Source organism: Pungitius pungitius, chromosome 11 (assembly GCF_949316345.1).
Source record: "Pungitius pungitius chromosome 11, fPunPun2.1, whole genome shotgun sequence".
Lineage (NCBI taxonomy): Eukaryota > Metazoa > Chordata > Actinopteri > Perciformes > Gasterosteidae > Pungitius > Pungitius pungitius.
Genome location: NC_084910.1, coordinates 1,700,625 through 1,722,698, shown reverse-complemented (window position 1 = coordinate 1,722,698; position 22,074 = coordinate 1,700,625). Strand labels below are relative to the sequence as shown.

The 22,074-nt window shown below is 42.8% G+C and overlaps 1 protein-coding gene across 2 annotated transcripts in view; it reads left to right on the top strand.

Moving 5' to 3' along the window:
• The window catches only part of LOC119197121 (CUB and sushi domain-containing protein 3-like), a 157,057-nt gene that overhangs the window by 121,629 nt on the left and 13,354 nt on the right, over positions 1–22,074 (top strand). For both annotated transcript variants that reach the window (XM_062565524.1, XM_037453152.2), the window contains exons 55-60: positions 1,172–1,357; positions 2,326–2,499; positions 6,171–6,353; positions 8,987–9,163; positions 13,452–13,634; positions 18,072–18,245. In XM_062565524.1, coding sequence (XP_062421508.1) covers positions 1,172–1,357; positions 2,326–2,499; positions 6,171–6,353; positions 8,987–9,163; positions 13,452–13,634; positions 18,072–18,245 — 1,077 coding nt within the window. The remainder of the gene's footprint in view (positions 1–1,171; positions 1,358–2,325; positions 2,500–6,170; positions 6,354–8,986; positions 9,164–13,451; positions 13,635–18,071; positions 18,246–22,074) is intronic.

Here is a 22,074-nt window from a genome sequence, read left to right as displayed (position 1 = left end):
CATAGATTCAACAAGGTGCTGGAAGCATTCCTCAGGGAGTTTGGTCCATATTGACATGATGGCATCACACAGTTGCCGCAGATTTGTCGGCTGCACATCCATGATGCGAATCTCCCGTTCCACCACATCCCAAAGATGCTCTATTGGATTGAGATCTGGTGATTGTGGAGGCCATTTGAGTACAGCGAACTCATTGTCATGTTCAAGAAACCAGTCTGAGATGATTCCAGCTTTATGACATGGCGCATTATCCTGCTGAAAGTAGCCATCAGAAGCTGGGTACATTATGGTCATAAAGGGATGGACATGGTCAGCAACAATACTCAGGTAGGCTGTGGCGTTGCAACGATGCTCAATTGGTACCAAGGGGCCCAAAGAGTGCCAAGAAAATATTCCCCACACCATGACACCACCACCACCAGCCTGAACCGTTGATACAAGGCAGGATGGATCCATGCTTTCATGTTGTAGACGCCAAATTCTGACCCTACCATCCGAATGTCGCAGCAGAAATCGAGACTCATCAGACCAGGCAACGTTTTTCCAATCTTCTATTGTCCTATTTCGATGAGCTTGTGCAAATTGTAGCCTCAGTTTCCTGTTCTTAGCTGAAAGGAGTGGCACCCGGTGTGGTCTTCTGCTGCTGTAGCCCATCTGCCTCAAAGTTGGACGTACTGTGCGTTCAGAGATGCTCTTATGCCCACCTTGGTTGTAACGGGTGGTTATTTGAGTCACTGTTGCCCTTCTATCAGCTCGAACCAGTCTGGCCATTCTCCTCTGACCTCTGGCATCAACAAGGCATTTCCGCCCACAGAACTGCCGCTCACTGGATGTTTTTTCTTTTTCGGACCATTCTCTGTAAACCCTAGAGATGGTTGTGCGTGAAAATCCCAGTAGATTAGCAGTTTCTGAAATACTCAGACCAGCCCTTCTGGCACCAACAATCATGCCACGTTCAAAGTCACTCAAATCACCTTTCTTCCCCATACTGATGCTCGGTTTGAACTGCAGGAGATTGTCTTGACAATGTCTACATGCCTAAATGCACTGAGTTGCCGCCATGTGATTGGCTGCTTAGAAATTAAGTGTTAACGAGCAGTTGGACAGGTGTACCTAATAAAGTGGCCGGTGAGTGTAATTGAATAACTTTAACTTTTTATTTTTTCTTCAGTGGTAAACTGCACAGATCCCGGAATCCCTGCTAATTCTATCCGGGAGAGTAAGATTGAGCACGGCATCTTTACATTTGGCAGCGTGGTCTTCTACGACTGCAACCCGGGGTACTTCCTGCTCGGCTCATCGGTGCTCACCTGCCAGCCGGTGGGCCACTGGGACAAACCTCTGCCAGAGTGCATCGGTACGGTGGCTACTTTCTATATTACCTGGCTAATTAAGTTATTGACATTGTTTTCCGCATCAGACGGTCCACTTACATCCATAACTGCAAGTGCGTTAGTTAAGTAATGGACAAAGCAAGAGATGCAAGATATTTGATTTGAGAGTTTAAATGGTGCATGTGGGCTCAATGCCGTGGCTGAGAGCAACTGTGCACTGTTATAAGCCCTTGTGGCTTATGGTTATGTTATAAAAGCTGTCATAAGGACAGTTGTTCCGGGTATTTTAAATGTTCCCTCAACACTAAATGCTGAAATTATGAAACAACCGTCTATGAAATGTGACGGTTGTCCGACGTTCTAATATGGCTCTCAAACACCTTCGTGGTCCGGACTGCTCTTACAACAGTAACGACCTATTTCTAGTGAAAGGATGGAGAGTAAAACTCTACAGAAAGCCCTTTGTGTCGCGGAAGAGCGACGACGCGCAGAATTTAGTTCATCAGGCGGAATTTTAATTAAAGGGAAACACAGGAGTGTCTGCCTCAAATGTTTATTTACGTCTCCAGGCTTCATTGACTCTCCGTTCGGAATTAGATTAGCGGAATTTTTTTGTTTGCATTACGACACTAAGCTGATCAAGTGACGGTATCCAAGGACATATGTAAAGTTGAAAAGAATAATAAAGTAGCACAGAAAGTGATGTACAAAATGTGATTTTAGTCCTGAAAACAGTTGAGTGAGGATCTAAGGAACGTTGGAACACACTCTCTAATGTGTGTCCAAACCTATGAAATAGACATTATTGGGTATGAAGGCACAGTAGTCCTCTCACAGGTTTCCTCTGAGCTGCTTATACACACACACAGAGTTCACTGCTTTGCTGTGTGACCAGAGTGGTCTTTGGAAGTGTTCATGTATGTTCCTCTTTCCTCAAGCCACTTATCGTCGTGCGTGGTGATTTCGTTACATGTCGACTCTTGTCCTGCAGAGGTGGACTGCAGCCACCCAGGCACGCCGCCCCACGGAGTGATGAGCGGGGAGATGTTTACCGTTGGCGCCACGGTGCGCTATTCCTGCTCTGGAGACCGCCGGCTCATAGGAGACTCGTCACTCACCTGCCAACTGAACGGACACTGGAGCGGTGCGCTGCCCCACTGCTCAGGTACCCCAGCATTCCTACGTGCTCACACGCGGCCACACTGAAATCGGTATCATATTAGAGACTTGGTTGTTTCATTTGTCAAATAGAGTATTCTTTTATTTTAACTCTGTGCTTCCTACTCAGAAGTTGGAGGAACTCCCTGTCCCTTAACTGAACTGGGACTTGAATTCTGTCCTTGTGACGTCTGTATTTTTTAAAATGATTTTCCTATATGTTATAAATACTTAATCACAACTGAGATCAAGGTACTTTTTATTTCTTACAAGGAAATGATCTAATTTCCACCACACTGCCCAGCACTATTTAAAACATACTTTCTCACTTACCTCTAGTCACAGTAAGCCACAGATATTATTAGCTCTGTTTGCCCAGGCTTTGAGATATCTTTGTCTGAGATTTTTATTCAATGACTTCACTCCTCAGCCAAAGAAAGGGTGGACGCAAATGTTACAGTGAGAGATATCACCACTGACGTTACCTGAATGCAGACCGTGGCAACCCAACATTTGAACAGAATTTTTCTGTATCTGTACTTGGTTGCGGGCTCTTATCTTAGCTTTCTGAAAAATCACTTGGTTTGTTCGACTCGCTGAACCAAAATGAATGTTTGCAAGCACACTTGTATGACAGTGTTTTCTTCTTCTTTAAATGGGAGCGCGAACTCCCCACTCCTCCTCAATATTTTGTATTTACTAAGACCGACTCCAAGGATAATAAAGAGATGACAGCTCTCATTGTTAGAGTGTCAATGATGTTTTTTGTTCTCAGGTTTGCAAAGGGGAGAGGTTTTGGTGAACTATTTATCATAGTTTATCATGTATCATGTATATCATAGTACACATAGTTAACTGTTGTGTGGAGCCAAATGGAAAAATGACTTTGAATTGTGGACTTATGGAATCTAATGTTGCATTCATAATGAATAGTTAAAAGGTAGAAAATGTTTTGTTTTTTTCTTTTAAAGCAATTTGGTGTAAATTGTGAAGATACTTACATGCAAATCAACATCCTCGTGATGCGACAAACAAGCCTTACAGAAAGTGATGCTTTTTATTATATTTAATTTCATCTCTCACTCTGAGATGTGCATCACCATCATAAGATCGACTGCAATGTTTGTTTTAAAGAAACCAATAAACGGCCAATAAACTATGCTTTAATCTGGGCAAAAACATTTAATACTAAACACTATTCAGTGTATTCCATTTAACTTGTCTACAATCCATTACTTACTAAGAGAGAAAATTAAAGTCAACACAAATCTGTTCCTGCGTATTTAAATAATGAAAGAGAGTAAACCCCTCTGGCTGAATTTGTGCAGCAGAATTGGGGTCCGTGACCAGAGGATTTCGGTCATAATAAATTGTGCTTAGTTAAAGAAAAAAAGGATATGCTTAGGTGAACCATTCTAGATAACGAGGAATTTGATGATAATGCAAATCATTAATGCATAAATTAATTTTGTAGCAATACAACACTACTTTTTTCTGGACGCTGATAGGATAATGAATACCATTGGATTAAAAGTGGATGAGGGGGAAAAACCCAATCACGAGTAAATTGGGAAATTTTTGAACAGTTTCATATATAATATGAAAAAAGACAAATTTTAGAAATTATAAAGTTAGATTTGTTGTGACCGGTTATAAACGCATTGTGGCTCATATTGTCATAATGTACTGGATCAGTACTTTCAATGAACTATCAAATACAGCAACGTACAGAGAAAACGACACCTTTTGTGTAGGACACCACTCTCGATGTATTGCATTCTCTCTGTTTCGGTGCTACTTGAAAGAGGCTGGATGGTTTCATGTAGTTGTGATATAGTAAAGGCTCACAAGCACACAGCAAAACCTTCTCAGAAAACAAAAACAAGCTATCTAGCTACAAGTGTTTGTTTAAATGCCCACGTCAGCTGATGCCTACGAGGATTTTAAAGTTTATTTGCAGAAGGTTTGCCGCACAGTATATAGACGGCTTAATCTAGAAGGCTAGAAATTATTTAAACAGAACATTTGTATTCGCAGAGTAATCATCACCATAGCGATTAGAAATACCATAAATGTGTGCTATAATTCCTCAGAAGTCAAGGCCCGCCTCACCAACAGTTCTCATCTATGTATCCATCCATGCGTCTTTCTTTCCACTCATCTGTCCCTCTTTGTTAATTAGTCTGAGCAGGCTCAAAACTGCTTGCAAGGCCATTCCCCTTTTGTCTGTTGCATGGCACAGTTGAAGTCCTTATTATTTCCTCACAAAGGGAGCCTTGGTGAACAGACATTAACTCTGATTCAAACCAAATCCACCAACATGCCAATTAGAGAGATTATAGCTGTCACAGTACATGCCGAGCCGGGCTGCCACCTAACCTAAAGAGACTAATGAAGTACAGACGGCTGCTGTGCACACACAAATGGACATGCCTCGATAAGTGTATAAAAGTGCATGCACAGAAACTGAAACACACATCTAACAAGTACACTTTCAGCTGGACATAGCTAGGCAACGGTGCACTTATTCCCCCCCTCTCTCTGGTTACTACAGCCACACACTAATCATCTCAAGCTGTGAGCCCCTGCCCTGATAAATCCAGTTTGTGCACGTGTGAGCAGTGGGATGCGTGTAGAAAATATGAGCCTGGTGTTGGTGCAGTAAGATTGTGTCAACAAGTCCAGGATTATTGCAGCTGATTGCTCCTGTGAAGACGGAGAGAAGCAGCACACCCACAGGGAGCGATGCACAGGGTGTGTCCACAGCTCATCTCGCAGCCAATAAAGCACAGATCCATCACAAAGAGGCAATACATAGCACACTGTACAACCACAATGATCTGTATACCTGCCTGTCTGTCGCCTGTTCCTCATATACAGTACATCTCTTTCTGGCACATCCTGTCTTCTGACACAAAGAATGTTTCTTTGATTTGTCTCTAATATGGTTTGATTTGTCTGAGATGTGAAGCAGCAGTGGGATGTGTGGTTGGTAATCATGTGTGGAATAAGCTTTTTCTTTTGTCGTGTCCCGAGTTAAAGAGAAAAAACCCTGAACTCCATCCTGACCCACACAACACTGTACATGACCACGTGAAATAATCTAATTATGGCACCACGCTTACTCCATACCATTATCTTTCTCTCAATTTCTTTTGTTTCTTTTCGCTCACGAGACGCCAGAAGAGCCGCAGCATTTTATTCATACAAGTTAATTTATAGATGTGCGAGCATGATGGTGCCATACACTGATAGTACTCCACAGAACAAAACAAAGGAGAGATAATTCAGGATAACGAACTGCAGGTCAAACTGCATTCATCATTTCTTGTAACCACAGCTGGTTGCCTTTTAAAGCTGGCCCTGCTGTTTTTATGGGCACAAAACCGCTGGTGTCAAAAGCAGTGAAAAGTATTGGTCCTCCGGGTTGTTGGCGTGGCGACCGCTGCTCGCTGGTGCATTGTGAGCTTCACGGAGGACTAAAAAGATGTACGGTTTGAGTCAACGTCCCGCCTGTGTGGTCCCTTTACTTGACCGGAGCGTTGTGCTGTAATTTACTGCCATACCAACTTCAAAGGGGCCCGTCTGTAAATCAAATACAGAGAGTTGGAGAGGAGTGCATCTCGAGTGTTTTTTGGTCACCTTGCTTTACCTTGCTTTGGTGATCTCCCATTGCAGGTGATTCTGCAGGCACCTGTGGGGATCCTGGCACACCGGTCCATGCCACCAGGGAGGCAGGGAACTTCAAAGTGCGCAGCAAGGTGCGCTTCACCTGCGCAGTGGGACACACATTGTACGGGTCGGCAGAGAGGATCTGCTTCCCCAACGGGACCTGGTCGGGTCGACAGCCGTTCTGCAAACGTAAGCCTAATCTGCCCAACGTCCCGGTGGTGCTCCGCGCAAAAACCGCAGGAGCGGAGATGATACACACGCAGGTCCCAAGACACCGGGGAGCTCGTACGGTTACACAGAGAGGTGCACTAGGGTAGAGTATCAAACCGCATTACTTGTAGCACTGCATATTAACAACTTGAAACGCCAAAAGCTCACATTGAGGGCTCGGGAAGATTCCTTTTCTATATTTATTAGTCTTTAACTGTTATTTAAATATGGTTTAAAGACTAATAAATATTACCTGATTTCGTTGTTTCAAACTGGGGGAATGTAGTCTTTAATACATGCATGCAGTGCATTGGCCATGCTGTCGAGTTGCATTGTGGGATAGGAGGATCCAGTTAAGTTTAGGTTAAATCATTCAAATGCTTTTCTAAACCTCTCCAGTGTAACTACTAAAATACTGCTTTAAAACGTACTACAGATGAATTTGATATGTTCACTATGTTCCATTTGTTCTGATCTCACTCTCATCAACTGTAACACACACACACACACACAGACACAGTTTCCAACACATGGAAGCGTGCAGGAATGAGTGTGCATGGAGTGTGCGCATACTGTAGGTCCTAATGTGCACCCGCACCTGCGTCCACGAATAATTGCAAAAGCTCCCAAACAGTACGGCTCCAGCTGAATAAGTATCTCTCTGCTGCAGTCTGGTGTTTCCTGCCGGCACATGGTGCTGCGACTAGCTTCCAGATTGCCACCAAAAATTCATTAATTCTAGACGCCTAAAGCCAAGTCCTTTTGGGATTGTGATAAATGAGTCATTGTGGATTTTGAAGATATTAGTTTACTGAACGACAACCCTACATCTTGCATAAATTACCCCCAGGGGTCAACCGGATATGGAAGCCTGTGTTTGACTGCTTCTGCTTTCTACAATTTACTGTCCTTCAGGTTGTCACAGTGCTGGTGTCATTTGTATTATGCTTTGCTCTCAAGTAGACGCTGTACATCTGTGTTTTATCCCAACTCTCTTTTACTGCTAGTTACTCTGTGTGTCCTTTGTTTCTTTCTGTCTTAATCCCATTATCTGTCTCTCTGTCCCTTTCCACTACTCCATCTGTCCCTCCCCAGTCTCTCTTTTTCCCTCCTCTCTCTCTCTATTGCTCAACCGTGCCCTCACTCCCCTCCTTTTGCTCCACGTCTCGCTTCCACTACCTTTATCTCTCTATCTCTGCTGAACCCCTGATTTAAAGATTGTTTTAGCAATCCCTTCATCTCAGGATGGAGGGGGCAGAAACTCGCTGGAGCCTGTGATCTAAAGCCCTGTGTAGTGTTAAAACTCATCAATCCACCACCTTTCACAGTCTCTAGAAAACGGTCACTGTGGAAATTCAGCTTAATATGAATCTCACAACACTATCGAGGCCTGTTTTGTGTGTCCGTCACCATGTCCGTCTTGACAGCGTGTTTGTGTGTGTGTGTGTGTGTGTGTGTGTGTGTGTGTGTGTGTGTGTGTGTGTGTGTGTGTGTGTGTGTGTGTGTGTGTGTGTGTGTGTGTGTGTGTGTGTGTGTGTGTGTGTGTGTGTGTGTGTGTGTGTGTGTGTGTGTGTGTGTGTGTGTGTGTGCATAAGCTTGTGTGCACACGTACGGTGCATTAATGTGAGCTAATGGCACCTGCTGGGTTTGGTTGAGTGATTTGTGTGTGCCTGGTAATTGAGAAATCACCATCACGCCTACAACATGTCTTCCTCTTAGAAAAGTCACTATTTTAGATTTCCCGGGCAATTAAGTAATTGAGGTAGCATATCTGTTTGTAATTAGTTAACCAAACTCTGCCCCTTCCCCTTTTCTGGGATAAATTTTGTTTGTATATATTTAAAATGATGTCAGAGATTGTTTGAGTTCACAACAGTGTTAGTTTTCATCCACAATGATTTGGCATCAAAGGCATCGTGGAGTGTAGCTTTCTGTCTTACTTTAATATGCACTTTTTTGCCAGCGGGGATATTTCATATATTATGAATAGTTCTACATTTTTAATTGCAAGTCTCTTTAGAATATGCTGTATATGTTTACTGTTCTTTTTGTTGGTTATTGTTTGTTTTCCTACAATGTGTTTACAAAATAAATCTACCCTGATTGAATATGGTTTTGATAAAACCAAAATTACCACCACAAGGACCTTTCACATTACTGATCCTGTTTAGACAGCACAAATGGTTACTACCGTGGCTGTACTATGAGACTTGAGAATACACGGGTGATGGGGATGACATTAGCTTCTCTTAATAAAGCGCTGATGCAGTATGGATTAGTGGTCCTTAACTTGTTTGGTTAACAGCTTCCTGATGTGAGGCACAAACACATAATAAGGAACTCTGACATAACGATTTCTATCGGACCATTTCAGATTGTTCCCCCTCAGTAGTCATCTGAATGAGTCAATATACCATGAATATTATCAGCTCAAAAGCAAAACGACAATTATTTAATGAATAAATATGACTATTCACACAATATGGGAGGAATATATATATTTTTTTCATCTTATCGCTGCCTTGGGGACTCCGAGCTCTCTGATCTGAATCACAGATGAACCTATTATTTTACACTTCTAACCATCACCTCTTTCCTCCTCTGCATTGCAGCCGTACAGTGTGGGAACCCAGCTACACCGGCTCACGGGCGCATTTCCCGTGTGGATGGCACAACCTTCTCCCACTCCATCGTGTTTTCTTGTATGGAGGGATATTTCCTTTCCGGCTCGCCCACACGCCAGTGTCTGGCAAATGGCACATGGTCGGGAACCAATCCCAACTGCACAAGTGAGTTTATGATGTTCAGAATACGAGGGGAAAACAAAGTGGTCAGTCGCTTTGAAAATGGAATATGAATGAACTAAAAGATCAGAACTCTCCCGTTTGTGCAATGCAGTGCGTCGCTGACCAATGACGCGTGTCCTAGTCTTTCACATGTGTGGCAGTGCTGCTGTTTGAACAAATTAAGCATGTCATGCATACTGTGAAGCAGATTACGAATGAGAAGAGTGGAGATGATATTTCTCCTCGTGTCTGCAAAACGGAGGCGCTCTGATTGATCCACAGTGTTGCTGAAATAGGGTTTGAGATTTCCAATAGCCCATAAATCTCTTTGAGCCGTCTCTCCCTGCAAAGCCTCAGAACTGTCAGCCAGTTTTTATTGTCTGATACTCAGCAAATGAGCCTTGCAGTAATTAAGAAGTATGCCGATCCATATTCAATTTTCACCAGGGTGACTATCAAACAAAATTACACATTGTTCTTCTCTCTGGAAATCACCATATTCCTCCTTCCTCATTCCTTTTGCATCTTTATTGAATCACAAGAAAAGATAAATGGTATGGGCATAATTTTCAATTTTGGAATGAAATGATTCTCTGGAGTGAGCGGGTGGGAGATAAAGAGATTGAAAATAGGATGATGATGATCAAACACGCGCAAAGGGGGAATAGCTTATTTTTTTCCCCCTCTTTTGCCAACTTTTAAGCCTGCTCATCACTAAACTTATTGCTGTTATCATCCTGTATGCTATCCCTAACCATGAGACTTTAGTCGTCAGTTCAGGGACATCAACACGCCATCAACAAGATGCCAAGACTGGCTCAATGTGCCTCCATTAAGGAGGCAATCATTTTCACGGTTCATGGGTAATTGATCATGTAGGTGAGGAGATCAAAGTCACACAACATTCTCAAGGGGAGAGACAGAGAGAGATCTTATTTCTATTCATTTTTTTTTTACACTATTTTTGATGAATTAAATTTATAGAGCATGTTAAATAATTACCTAATTATTGAACGTGTGGTAGTAGAGACAGAGGGCCTCGTGTACGTACATTTGCAAACGTAGCGCTATCAGCGCCACGGCCAACCAGCAGAAAGCTCTCGCTGTGATACTTTTACAGTTTTCATTGTATTTACAAAACCTGCTGCTCATCAGGTGATCAGCGCCCGACTACGCCCACTATACCACCAGCATTTAAACACGCAAGCGAACAGACTTCCTCCTGCAAGTCAAAACAGCAAAAAACAAAATTCAGTAACAATGAAGTTGATGTTTGGGCCTAAGTGGTGGGGAATTGTATGTATTGGCTGGTGCGCAGTAGCAAAGCTTGAAGTACTTGTGCTATAATACAGCTGCGATGTTCCCACTGATGATGCTGTGACGGTTTTAAATGATCCTGATGCCAGTAATTGTAATGCAGCGAGGAGTTCAACAACTGCTGGAACGGAGTGTGAGCGCTGGGTCGGAGATGTGACGTCGTCCCTGATTTCTTCCAGTAATATTGCAACGCGTAATGATTCCATGTTCACCCAACTGACAAAGTGTGACCCTGGTGGCGAAAATCCTTCAGCTCGTCTCCTTGTGCTGTCGCCGTCTGGCTCGGATTACTGCTGCCATTTCACCAGGAGGCATATGGGAGGAAACGCACATTCTAGTTAACACCTGCTTTTAGAAGAACTTCCACGGCCGGTTTCTGTACAAACCGCGGAATACATAATTATGCCCACTTTACCATCCCCTCTCATCTCTTTATGGGAAACTCCCACTTTCCCCCCCTGTGAATGCATATGCATGTGACGTAAAGCGCAATTTGCCATTTTTTTTTTTGCCAGAGTTGCTCCTCGTCTCCGTTCCTGTCCTCTCTCCCCCAGTTGAAACGCTGACACCGTCGTTGTGTATGGGGGGAGTGAGTGGATGTGGGGAAAGGATTAAATGAAGACATCACGAAATACCTATTAGTGCAATTAACCGTGAACAGTCAGATTTCTGCCGCATCAATCAATAACTTTATTTGTCCCCAGTGGGTTATGCAGCAGAGGGATGCATACATTTAGCAGACATAAAACCCAGGGTGTACAAATAGTAGAAGTAACCAAACCATCAGAAGCATCGTTTGAGTTAAACACATCATACCCAAGTTCTACTACTGGTGTCCTTGGATCCAAGTCGGTTCCTCCACACTAAGCATCCTTTCCTTCTTTTAAGATGCAAGTCGATCACTAAGGCACCTGAAACATGTCAGCATGGTTCACCAGCACAACACAGTTGGTGACAGACAAGGCAGATTACTGACCTACTGCGTTATAATGCAGGTTTTACTGGGATTAGGTTTTCGCATTGCAGATACACTTTGCTGATTTCCTGCCATTACACGAATCCTTCCACAAACTGGTTTTCTTGGGCGCAAGTCAATTTGCTAAATGAAAAAGCCATTAAGTTGTCGAAATCATCCTGCAGATTCTCTGCATTGCACAGACTGACTGCTTTCTACACAAACCTTTTTCAACACCCACGTGATGTTTTTCTAGTTGATAGCAATTTAAACTTGTATCAGCTGTGTTTTATTCATGCCAGCTGCTTCTGGCTTATATTTGGGGAGGCGTATCATGCTTAATTCAAGTTAATGTTTTTCAGGGGGGCGTTTTGTGGCTCAGAGTTTAGAAAACAAAAACAGACAAAGATATCTATACATATACTGTATTAAGTGCATATACATATTGTACACATGACACTAAATATACATTATTAATATTCTCTTTAAAATGAAGTGCAGCATTTAGTGATTTCCTTTTTCACTAAAAACAGCACATTAATCTATAACAAAGATATTCACTGGTTTGATCACCATAGAAACTACATAAACAATTTGTTCCATCAACAGTACAACTTTTCTTTTGCCTTAATTAATAATGATGCATCGAGTACTTTCACCTTTAGTACTTACATTTCAGTGATTGTACTATTTTCTATTTAGATTATTTAAGTTGGTTTTTGCAAACTTCCTGGCTACAATGAAGTGTTATTCCTACTCCATTGCTTTTATTTTATTAAGATTAATATTGGTGAATATCTGAGATGAATTTACTTTCCAGTAAATGTTTCAAAAACATTTTTTAAATCAATTTTCTATCTGTACGTTCATAAGCAAAGCAGGAATCCAGTTGTGTCTTATCCCAAGATGACCTGAAGAAAGGGGAATGATAATGAACTGGATACAGGGACTTTTACCAAGGAACATTTGCTATCTGCACAAATGAATGCCCCTTTTTAAAATGTTGTGTTTAGGGAGCTAACTGAGAACTAAGTGTCAGTCTGACAGGTCGGTGTATTTATTACACAAAATATCTCCTTAAGTCAGGCTGCAGTGCAAATGTAAAAATGAAAATCATGGACCTCGTCACAAATCACTGTTTATCAAACATCTACATAAATCACAACTGTATTGCAATTCAGTCGCTTGATGGATTTTAGGTTATAGAGGCCCCACTGTGGGCCTACAGCTAGCAGCTTCCTGATGATTCTTGTCAGCATGCAAAGTCCCAACCAGCAACAATAAATATGTTTGAGTGTTGAGGTACTTGGCAGTAACTGAACATAATCAAAAAGGGAAATTAATTTAAGAGTGGGGGCGTTAGCAGTGACAGCCATATGCATCTTACACACAGGTGAACAAGTCAGGAATGAGTTTCTAATCCGTAGTCACAAATTTGGGCTACAAGATTAAACAAAAAAAAAAAAATCAAATGGAGGCAACTTACAATTATATCAAAGAGGGCACACAATGTTGAGACCTGACAATGTAGTGGGCCGACACTCTTATGCACCATAAGAAGAAGCCAAGAATAAAACATTTTATCATTTCCGTCAAGAAGACAGTTTGGGAAGTTTAGAGTTATTTGAGAGATGTTTAAAATAAACTGTAATTAAGAATTTAAAACTATGCAACTTGTTGTGGACCGTTCCAATCAGATGATAACTGCTGGTGGAGGATTGGGAGTTTCTCCATTTATACCTCTCCTTGGCACAGTTGTTCAAAACCTTTTAAAACCTAACATGTGGCGGAGAGGATCATTATTTATCACAACCCAATGGCCCTAAATAACCAATAAGGAAACCACCAACCTAAGAGGAGCAGGACCCTCCCGGTGCTAAATTTAATAACCACTCTGTACCTTTTATTCACAATGCTTAGCGATATGGGTCCGTTGGTTACATTATTTTACGGTATGTTTTAATCATTGTATAACATGATTACTAATGCAACGTCTTCTTGTTTGCTAACTAATTGCAGTGATCAGCTGTGGCGAGCCTGGCGTTCCAGCAAATGGCCTCAGGTTGGGTGAGGAAATCACAGTGGGGCAGAACGTGACGTTCATTTGTCAGATGGGGTATGTGATGACCGGAGCGGACAGTGCTGTCACAAGGGCCTGCACCAACAATGGCACCTGGAGTGGCACCATGCCAGCATGCAAAGGTAAGCACCACCCACTAATGCACACACACACACAAATGCACGGCATTGCACGCGTGACGTGGTGGACGGTCAACCTTGATAAGCATCAGACCGCGCTGGAGCAACCTTGGCACGCTAGCATACCGTACATGCGATTAGCCAACAAGGTGACACAGAACTTCCCGTGCGGTCGGATGGTGTCATATTGTTCACTTCGGTGTGCAAATAAAGGTGACGCTAACAGTACACACGGTTGAATGACAAACAAACCCACGCACCCTTGAATGCACATGCAGGCATAATTATGGAATTTCCCAAAAAAACACTGCACGCAAATTTAGAACCCGTTATGTTGAGTACATATTAGTGGACTCGTCGAGGACGGCGTCTCTTACCAACAAAATCGATTCAACCCACACCTGCATCTACAAGTAGAGTTGCACCTGTGATGGCACAGAGCCAAGGCTAAAACCTCCTCTGACACGCGATGATGGATGGAGAACAAGTCCTCTCAGTAGAAACAAGGATCCCTGTAATTGCACTCCAACTGTTAATCACTGGCTTCCTCTCTCCAAAAGTATGTATGCTCTCTCTAGGCTTGATTAACATCAAAGTTAAAAGAAAATCCACACAGAGGACTTGGTTTGTCGTACAGCCATCAGCACTACATCACTTGATGATTTTTGACGCTCGAGTGGAGGCATAGATTAGCATGTCCGCCATCAACAGCCAGGAGTAAGTATTGCAGGGAGGATTAACTTATGCAGCAACCGGTTCAAAAGTACACCAGAGAAAAGGAAGAGCCTACCAGGCAAATGGTGGCTTACTGTTGCTAAGGAACCGATCCAAGGCAAATGTATCGGTTACAGAGAAGAAAGCGGGGTGGAATTGGCCCCTTGAGAAATGGGAAAGGACAAATTAAGAGGCACAGGGTGAGACGGACATGCACAAGAAAAAACGTAACATGTGGGAGAAATACGAACAGACACGTTCCAGGAAGTGAATGAGGGATCAGAGTTAGTAAAATGTACTGGTAATTTGTTCCTCCTTTTATTTCTGCTAGAAGTGTTAATAATGCATAATTGTTTTTATTAGAAATATGACGGAAAAATAGTGGATAGTTTTCTCCATATTGCTAAGATAGAAACATGGGTGTTTTTAACATGTGTATATTTTTAACCTGTGTAATTATCTACCGCAAGGCTTTAAGTATTTGAGGTCAAGGGACCAATTATAAGAACTTTTGTTTTTTCAGTGCAAAACCTTTTGTGATATCCAGTTACTTACATCACCCAGGCAGCACTATATTTAGGCTAGTAATAACTGTGTAGTGTCTGAATAACAGTGTTACTGGTACCCAATGACATGCCCTAAAGGAATGATATATACATAGAGAATTGATGTGGTCAAAGAATAGATCTTTGAGGTAGCTCTCCTCAACTGAACCGCAATTTGAGAGGATGGATGAATGTATTGAGACATAAAATGTTCCATTTTACAAATTTGTATAAATGGCAACCTTGAGTCTTCTTTATAGCATAACATGATCAATGGAATCAAAGGCTCCGCTGAAGTCGAGGTACACCAGTACAGAGCAAATTAGCATTAGTGGGTTATTTAAACTGAGAAAAGTTGTTTTTGCCAAAAGCTTCAAATTTCTCTAAAATGCTGTTACTTTAGTCACCGTATATGGTGCAACGGATGCCATTATTGACCGGAGGATGTTTGCCTTTCCAGAGCTGTTTTGATTTTAAGTCACTCACTTCTTTTCCTTCTCCTGTAGGACCTCGCCTCCATGGTTACAACATCCAAACTGACACTGATTTGTAATATTTCATGGGTGTGTTTCACTATTAATGCTCCCTGTTCTGTGGTATATTGAGGCTGATGGACCCATGGTCGCACCGCTGTTTCCCAAACAGAGAGAGAAACTGCATGTGTGCATACGTGTGTGTGTGTGTGTGTGTGTGTGTGTGTGTGTGTGTGTGTGTGTGCGTGTGCGTGTGTGTACGTGTACAAAAGTGTGTGAAGCTCCTGACCTCAACGCTCTAATCCTTGTCAGCTAACGCAACAGCCCAGGCACTGCGTCCCGACACTGGCGAGCTCGATGCCGGAGCCGGGCCGTCCTCCTCACATTCACAAACTCACACCACGCAACAACTTTTATTAGACAAGTGTGTCACACAAAGGCACGCGTGCTTCCACACCTTCCTGTTTGCTCAGTACCGACCCGTCAGCAGAGTCCCTCCTGCCTTCTCTTACCTTTGCCGCAGTACTTATATCTACCATGGGGAATATTTTAAAAAGGGAGGCAAGAGAGAGGAGTTTGATCACAAGTATGTGTGCTATACATTTTTGTCAGTACGGGATAATAAATAGCAGAATAGATGTTTGAAGCTTCACTTTCTTTTTTCCATTTCTCCCTTTCACGCCTTTGGTCCCTTCTAAAACTATCTAGGACAAGCATTACAGCAGCTTGCTAGTAGTCACAGCTTTTTAACCTCTCCCACTGACAGCCAAAGCAGCAAGAGGTCTAAGAAAGTATAATTCTCTTTTACTTCTTGAAACGGAAAACAATACTTCTTCCAATAAAATCTGTCACCTTTCTATTTCTGGATTGGGTTCAAGTTGAAGTTGCGATGATTGAGGCGGACTGAGCTGTTTGAGATTGTCACGGTGCGGGGGCATCCGTCTTGTCATGGAACTGAATGATGTTCCTCGAGGATATGAGCCGACGTTCCAGGGAGGGAGGGAGGGAGGGAGGGGCAGGGAGCGAGGGAGGGAAGGGGGAAGGAGAGAGAGGTTTTGGCGCATGTCGACTCTGTGCACGGGTGTAGACATGCGTGCACGGTTCCTGTGCGGCGTGCATGAACGCGGCGCCGATGACACGTTCTAAGCCTCGCCCAGCGCGGATTCCGTTTGAATCCCAGGTTTTGGCGTGTGCAGCTAAGAGGCACTAATGCTACTTAGAACTACTTAGGAAAATGGGGACGCTCTCCACTTCCCATTCGGTTGCTGCCTGCCGCCCATGCCTTGCATTTTATTTTTTCATTTTAGTAATTTCTGATGCAGCTCTTATGGGATTAGTGGGCCTACCCCCCTCTAATCAGCCTAATTTGCCAACTTGCGCACGTGTGTCCACAAATTCTCTTATCGGTCATTCCTCTTCTTTCACACAGACTCACAGACTCTGACCAACTTCCTACCTTACAGCCTCCAGCCGAGCACTTTATAGAGAGTATCTCAGAATGATCTGCCTTTTTATTCTAAGGCTGCAGAACAAATAAAACGGAATTCCCAAATTGAAGATGCACTTTACTAATTCATTAACATCAAAGAGAAGGAATTTCAAGGGAACCTGTTCCTCCTTGAGAAAGAAAATTACTAAACAAAACCATACAGATGGAACATCTGTATGGTTTTGTCTTCTACTTGGGCTTAATGATGGCCTTAATACTTGTCCAAATATAGCATACATCCAAAGCACACATACTCTATACTGCTGCAACATGTCCATATGCAGCTGATTTTGGATCTCTGCTGCCAAGCAAGAACAGAAGATGGTTCCACCTCGGAGACAAGCTGTGAATACCCCACATTTACTGGAAATTGTGTAGAAAAAGTTTGACAGGCAAACAAAGTTGTCCGTCATGTGGCCACCTTACATTAATGCTATCATAAGAAACATATTCATTTTCCAATTTAACCACGATACTGCGTAAAACAAAACTTTAAACCGGTGAACGGAGGCTTTTTGAAGTGTGTAGATAAAATGGAGTTGAGTATGAAGAAGGATTTGTAGACTGTAAACAGTTTCGAGACTTGGCTACAGCCCAACTCCAAATTGTAGATCTTTTGTTCCAGTGTCTCGGCATGCGTGAGCATGTCTAAACAGACAGAAATGGGGATTGTAATGGTTTTAAACAACCACTATAATTTATTCACATGCCTAAAACCGGTATCCCATTTGCAACCCCACGGGTTCATCTCAAAGTGTGTCAGAACAAACTCTGAGCTTTATTTTGCATACTAATTACATTTGTTAAGCAGAAAGTTTGCGGCTTACACAACAACAAGATGTCTTATTTCTTACAGAAATTCTTTAGTATACCCCAAACACAGACAGCAGAAAATTCCATCCAGTCAGCCGACGTAATTTAAAGCACCCATGTTTTTTTCCAACTGGATTTAAATGTGAAGAGGAAACCTGTTGGAATGACAATTTAATGGCGCGAACTGTTATGTTTTGGAATTGTATTGCAATATTTCTTATACATTTTGAGATATCGTGAATTTTACCTTCCGCATTGATTGTCTTGTGATTTCAACTCACTGCACTTTGTCACCTGCGGTTCTTACTTCCCTTTTTGCTCTTGAGTGGGCCTGGAGTCGCTCGGATCTGTGTCCTGCTTTGGGTCCCGGGCCTTGACTCTGACCGCCTGCTCGCTGTCTCCGCAGTGGTGACGTGTCCCGCCCCCCGCCCCATACCCAACGGCGTCCTGGAGGGCACAGTCCTGGAGTGGGGTACCAGCGTGAGCTACAGCTGTCTACCTGGCTACGAACTGTCCTTCCCCGCTGTGCTCACCTGCACCGGGAACGGGACATGGAGCGGAGACCTGCCTCAGTGCTTGCGTGAGTCACCGTTTTCTACTTGGACTCATTCTTGATTCTCACTTTTAAGTGTCATTCTGCCTCTTTGCTGCTTGCCCCCTGTTGGAGGTTATCTCAAATGAATGAAATTAATGAAAGTCGTGAATAAGTCATGGAACATAACATCAGGGCCAAGATGGAAAGGATGGAAGTACTAGAGAAAATAATAAAACAGCCCCGCAGGAAGGCAGAACTGTGATATGTCTTTCAAGTAACGGTCTATTTTTAATAAGGAGGAAGTTATACCTAATCCTGGAGTCCCTTTCGGTGGTAACAGATTTTTCTGTTTAAAAGATGACATTTTAAAAAATGCCAAGGAGATTGAATCCTACCTGTTCATAAACGTAAATTAACATTTAACACTCAAATTACATTTTAATAAAACATGGGAAATAACCCGCAGTCCTGAAGTCAAGCTGTAACGTTGATGATGAAGGTGATGATCAGAGTGTAACCACTCATGGGGTGCTTGGTGCTCTTCCCTACATTAGGGCCATCAATCATCTTTGCAAGCATAATAATAACCCCTGGAATGCATCAAGATAATCTCTCTGTCATCCCAATCATTTTTGCAATAAATCAATCGCTCAGAAATAAAATATCAACGAGGATGAATGACTTGCTGTCTGTTTCTCTGAAATGCGTTAAGTGTAGCAAACGCCACAAGAAATATTCACGCACAAAGGCTGAAAGATGCCGTCTTTTTTCGGACAGCTGAACATTTCTCCACCTGAACTGTAGACAGTTGCTGCTGAAATGCTTCATACGAATCAATTAATCCAGCCTTCTTTTGAAGAGAATTGCTGTTATCACATTGTTGTATATCTTAATAAGGCAGACTGTATCGACACTGGTGTTGATTGTTGACTTTAGGCCAGAGTTTATGATCTAGGGAGAAGTTAAATGTTTTTTATTTCAGTAACATGTTGGAGACCCCTGCGCCTATTTAAAAAGACCTTCTTTCTCTGCTGTGTTCTTTTGTAATTGATGCTAATGACAGCATGTTGGTGCTTGTGGCTGTATTCAGGTCCCATTTGAGTATTTAACATCTGAGATACAGCTGACAGACTGCGAGTGTTTGTGGCCATGCAACTGGAAGCACCGTGCCTCACAGAGCCATTTGCTTCTCCAAATGGCCAGATTGCTGTTGTTTATTTGTAATTCTTGTAAATCAATGTGCACGGCAATGTGCTATCTGAATAATATCCTGCGTAACTGTAAAGGATTTGTCTTTCCAGATATGTGCTTTGGCTCTGCTAAGTAGGGATGTCTGTTTTATTGAAGTGCAACCGTAGTTCTCTGTTGTGGCCCTGAGTTGTTATGATGGGTAAAAAAACCTGTCGTCTGGACATAAAATACATAAGGTTCCACTTGGTAAGTGTACCATGTCTACTTACTGTCCACTACAATTATGATGAGCAGTGTCCTCCCTCCACAAGCTCCAATCATTTTTCCACCTCAGCAACCCCAAAACAACCCCTCGCGGCTGTGTGAGCGAGTAACCTTTATTTTTAGTGATGCAATTTTGTTGCTTAATTCGTCCCAGATGAGGATTGTTTTTGATGTAGTAATTATATCTAATAGGTCCATTATTTATGACTTGCAATAGAGGGCCAATGCTGATGCAAAGTTGACCCAAATTGAGAGCCATACACTATAAATCTCATTCAATGTGATCAATAACCAGTGACTGTAAAGAACTTGGCTCTTCTGAAATGTTGTTATAGCTGGCCTCCTGCTAGCGGACTGTAAGTCAAAGTCTGTGATAAATCACTGGGGTTTACAGAGAGAAATAAATGAGTCTGGAAAATGGGGACAAAACAGGGGGAAAAAAGTGCTGATGGAATTTGGTGTAGAAAAGATTATTATCCATGTATTAAAATGTCAGCACAATCTACATCATTCTCATCTGCTGGTCCCTGTAAGTCGGGAAGTCTTCCGTAAGGAGTAAATTGTTAATTAGTGTCCATGCTTAAAGCGTATTCCCAAGAAGAACACATGCGTTGTCATAAAACAGCTCCGAATATGCTCATAGGCTAGTAATGGTTTTTGTATGTGTGCTTTCGATGCCGCTTTAAACACTCACCCCAAGCACATTATATTTACTTAGGCTGAGTATATTTACCAATAAAACCATGAGCCGAGTAGAAGGGATTATCATTTTTCACAGCAGGTCTTCCTGAATATTAGACGTATTGCATTGCTGTATTCTTTAGAAATATTATTGCAGCTCATGCTCAGCACTTATAGTTGAAATACAGCTCAGCAGAACTGCAGCAGATGCCACACATCTGCAGGGTAAACCTGTGCTTTATTTTAAATTGTCACTTCTGTTGACACTTTGAGCCAAACAGGATTAAGATGCATATTCATGTTCCCCTACCACAGCAACAGGGAAATGGAGAGCAAGCAGCAAAATCCAGAGCTTGCTGGTTCATGTGTCTGCAGGGATGAGACTGTGATCCCAACTTCGAATCTGGCCTCTGCATACTGATTACTTCAAAGCATTGATAATTCATCAAGGAACGGGAGAAGGAGGGAGAGGGAGGGGGAGGGAGAGAGAGAGAGACTCCCCCCCCCTACAAACACTAACACACGTATATTAAATATGCTGAGCTTGGTTTGGCCCACGGCCATTTCTTTTATACATCCATAAAACAGCATATTTCCCTGCAGCTTGAATCCTATGACTGATGTACATGTCACTGGTTTGGCCTGTATTGTCAAAAAAAAATACCCTCCCCCTAAAAAGGCAGTCCTGCTGCTTGAATAGTGGCATTCATCGTTTCAGATCCCGCCAGACAATCGCAGCTTCATCTGTTGACATATGAAACATAGTGAAACTAACTATTTGGCAAAGGGGGGGGGGGGGGGGGGGGTGGGGACTCACAATGCAATGTTTTCAGATGGGACCTGCAATACAGGCAAACATCTTTTTTAGGGTGAAGATATGTCTCTGAATGCGAAGATTTGTTTTCCGAGATAACAATTTTGCAGTAATGGCTGTATTCAGCCATTCCTGCATGGGCTGGATAGTAATCTCCTTTTCTTTTTACTCGATATCCATTATGTCAGGGATTGGCTGCGGGAAGCCACTGTTAGTTACTGACTCCTAGAAAAAGAGAGTAAGCGAGAACTTATCTCTGCCTCCAGACCTCCACGCAGCGGCACATGTCAGGTCTGGAGACGCGGTCTGCCTTATTATTGGCTTGATCCCACGGCGCTCTGGCTGCGTGACTGAATGCTGTGACTCCTGTCCTCGCCTCTGCTCTCTCACACTGAGCATTTCTCTACCTCCTACAGCTAAAACGTGACATTGAATGGCCATCATGGTTATAGCTGATATATACGTGTGTATATATATATGTATATGTATGGTAAAGATGGATAGAACCATACATGGGCAGACGTTCAATCCCATTAAAGCCACTTGCTACTCATTAGATGTCTATAAGCGATGCATGAAAAGGAGCATAATCCAACGGGCTTCATCTGCTGAGCGTCCCATTATGAAGGCGGTGTTGTAGCGGAGGCTCGGGGAGCAACAGCGGCGGCAGATGGCACTCGTTGTGTTAACCTCGGGGCCCTGTCAGAGAAATTAATATTTCACATGCTAATTATTTTGATCTGAAATTGAGTGCCATGACCTCCTTCGTCCCCCCCCCCCCCCCCTTTGCTGTCAAGATAAATATTCACATACCTACTGGAAACACTCAACAGAAAGGTCGAATGTCTGTAAACAAAACAAAAATGTTGAGTCGGAGCAATTCACCCCGAGACAAAGACGCCAAGGCATCTGCCCACACGCAAT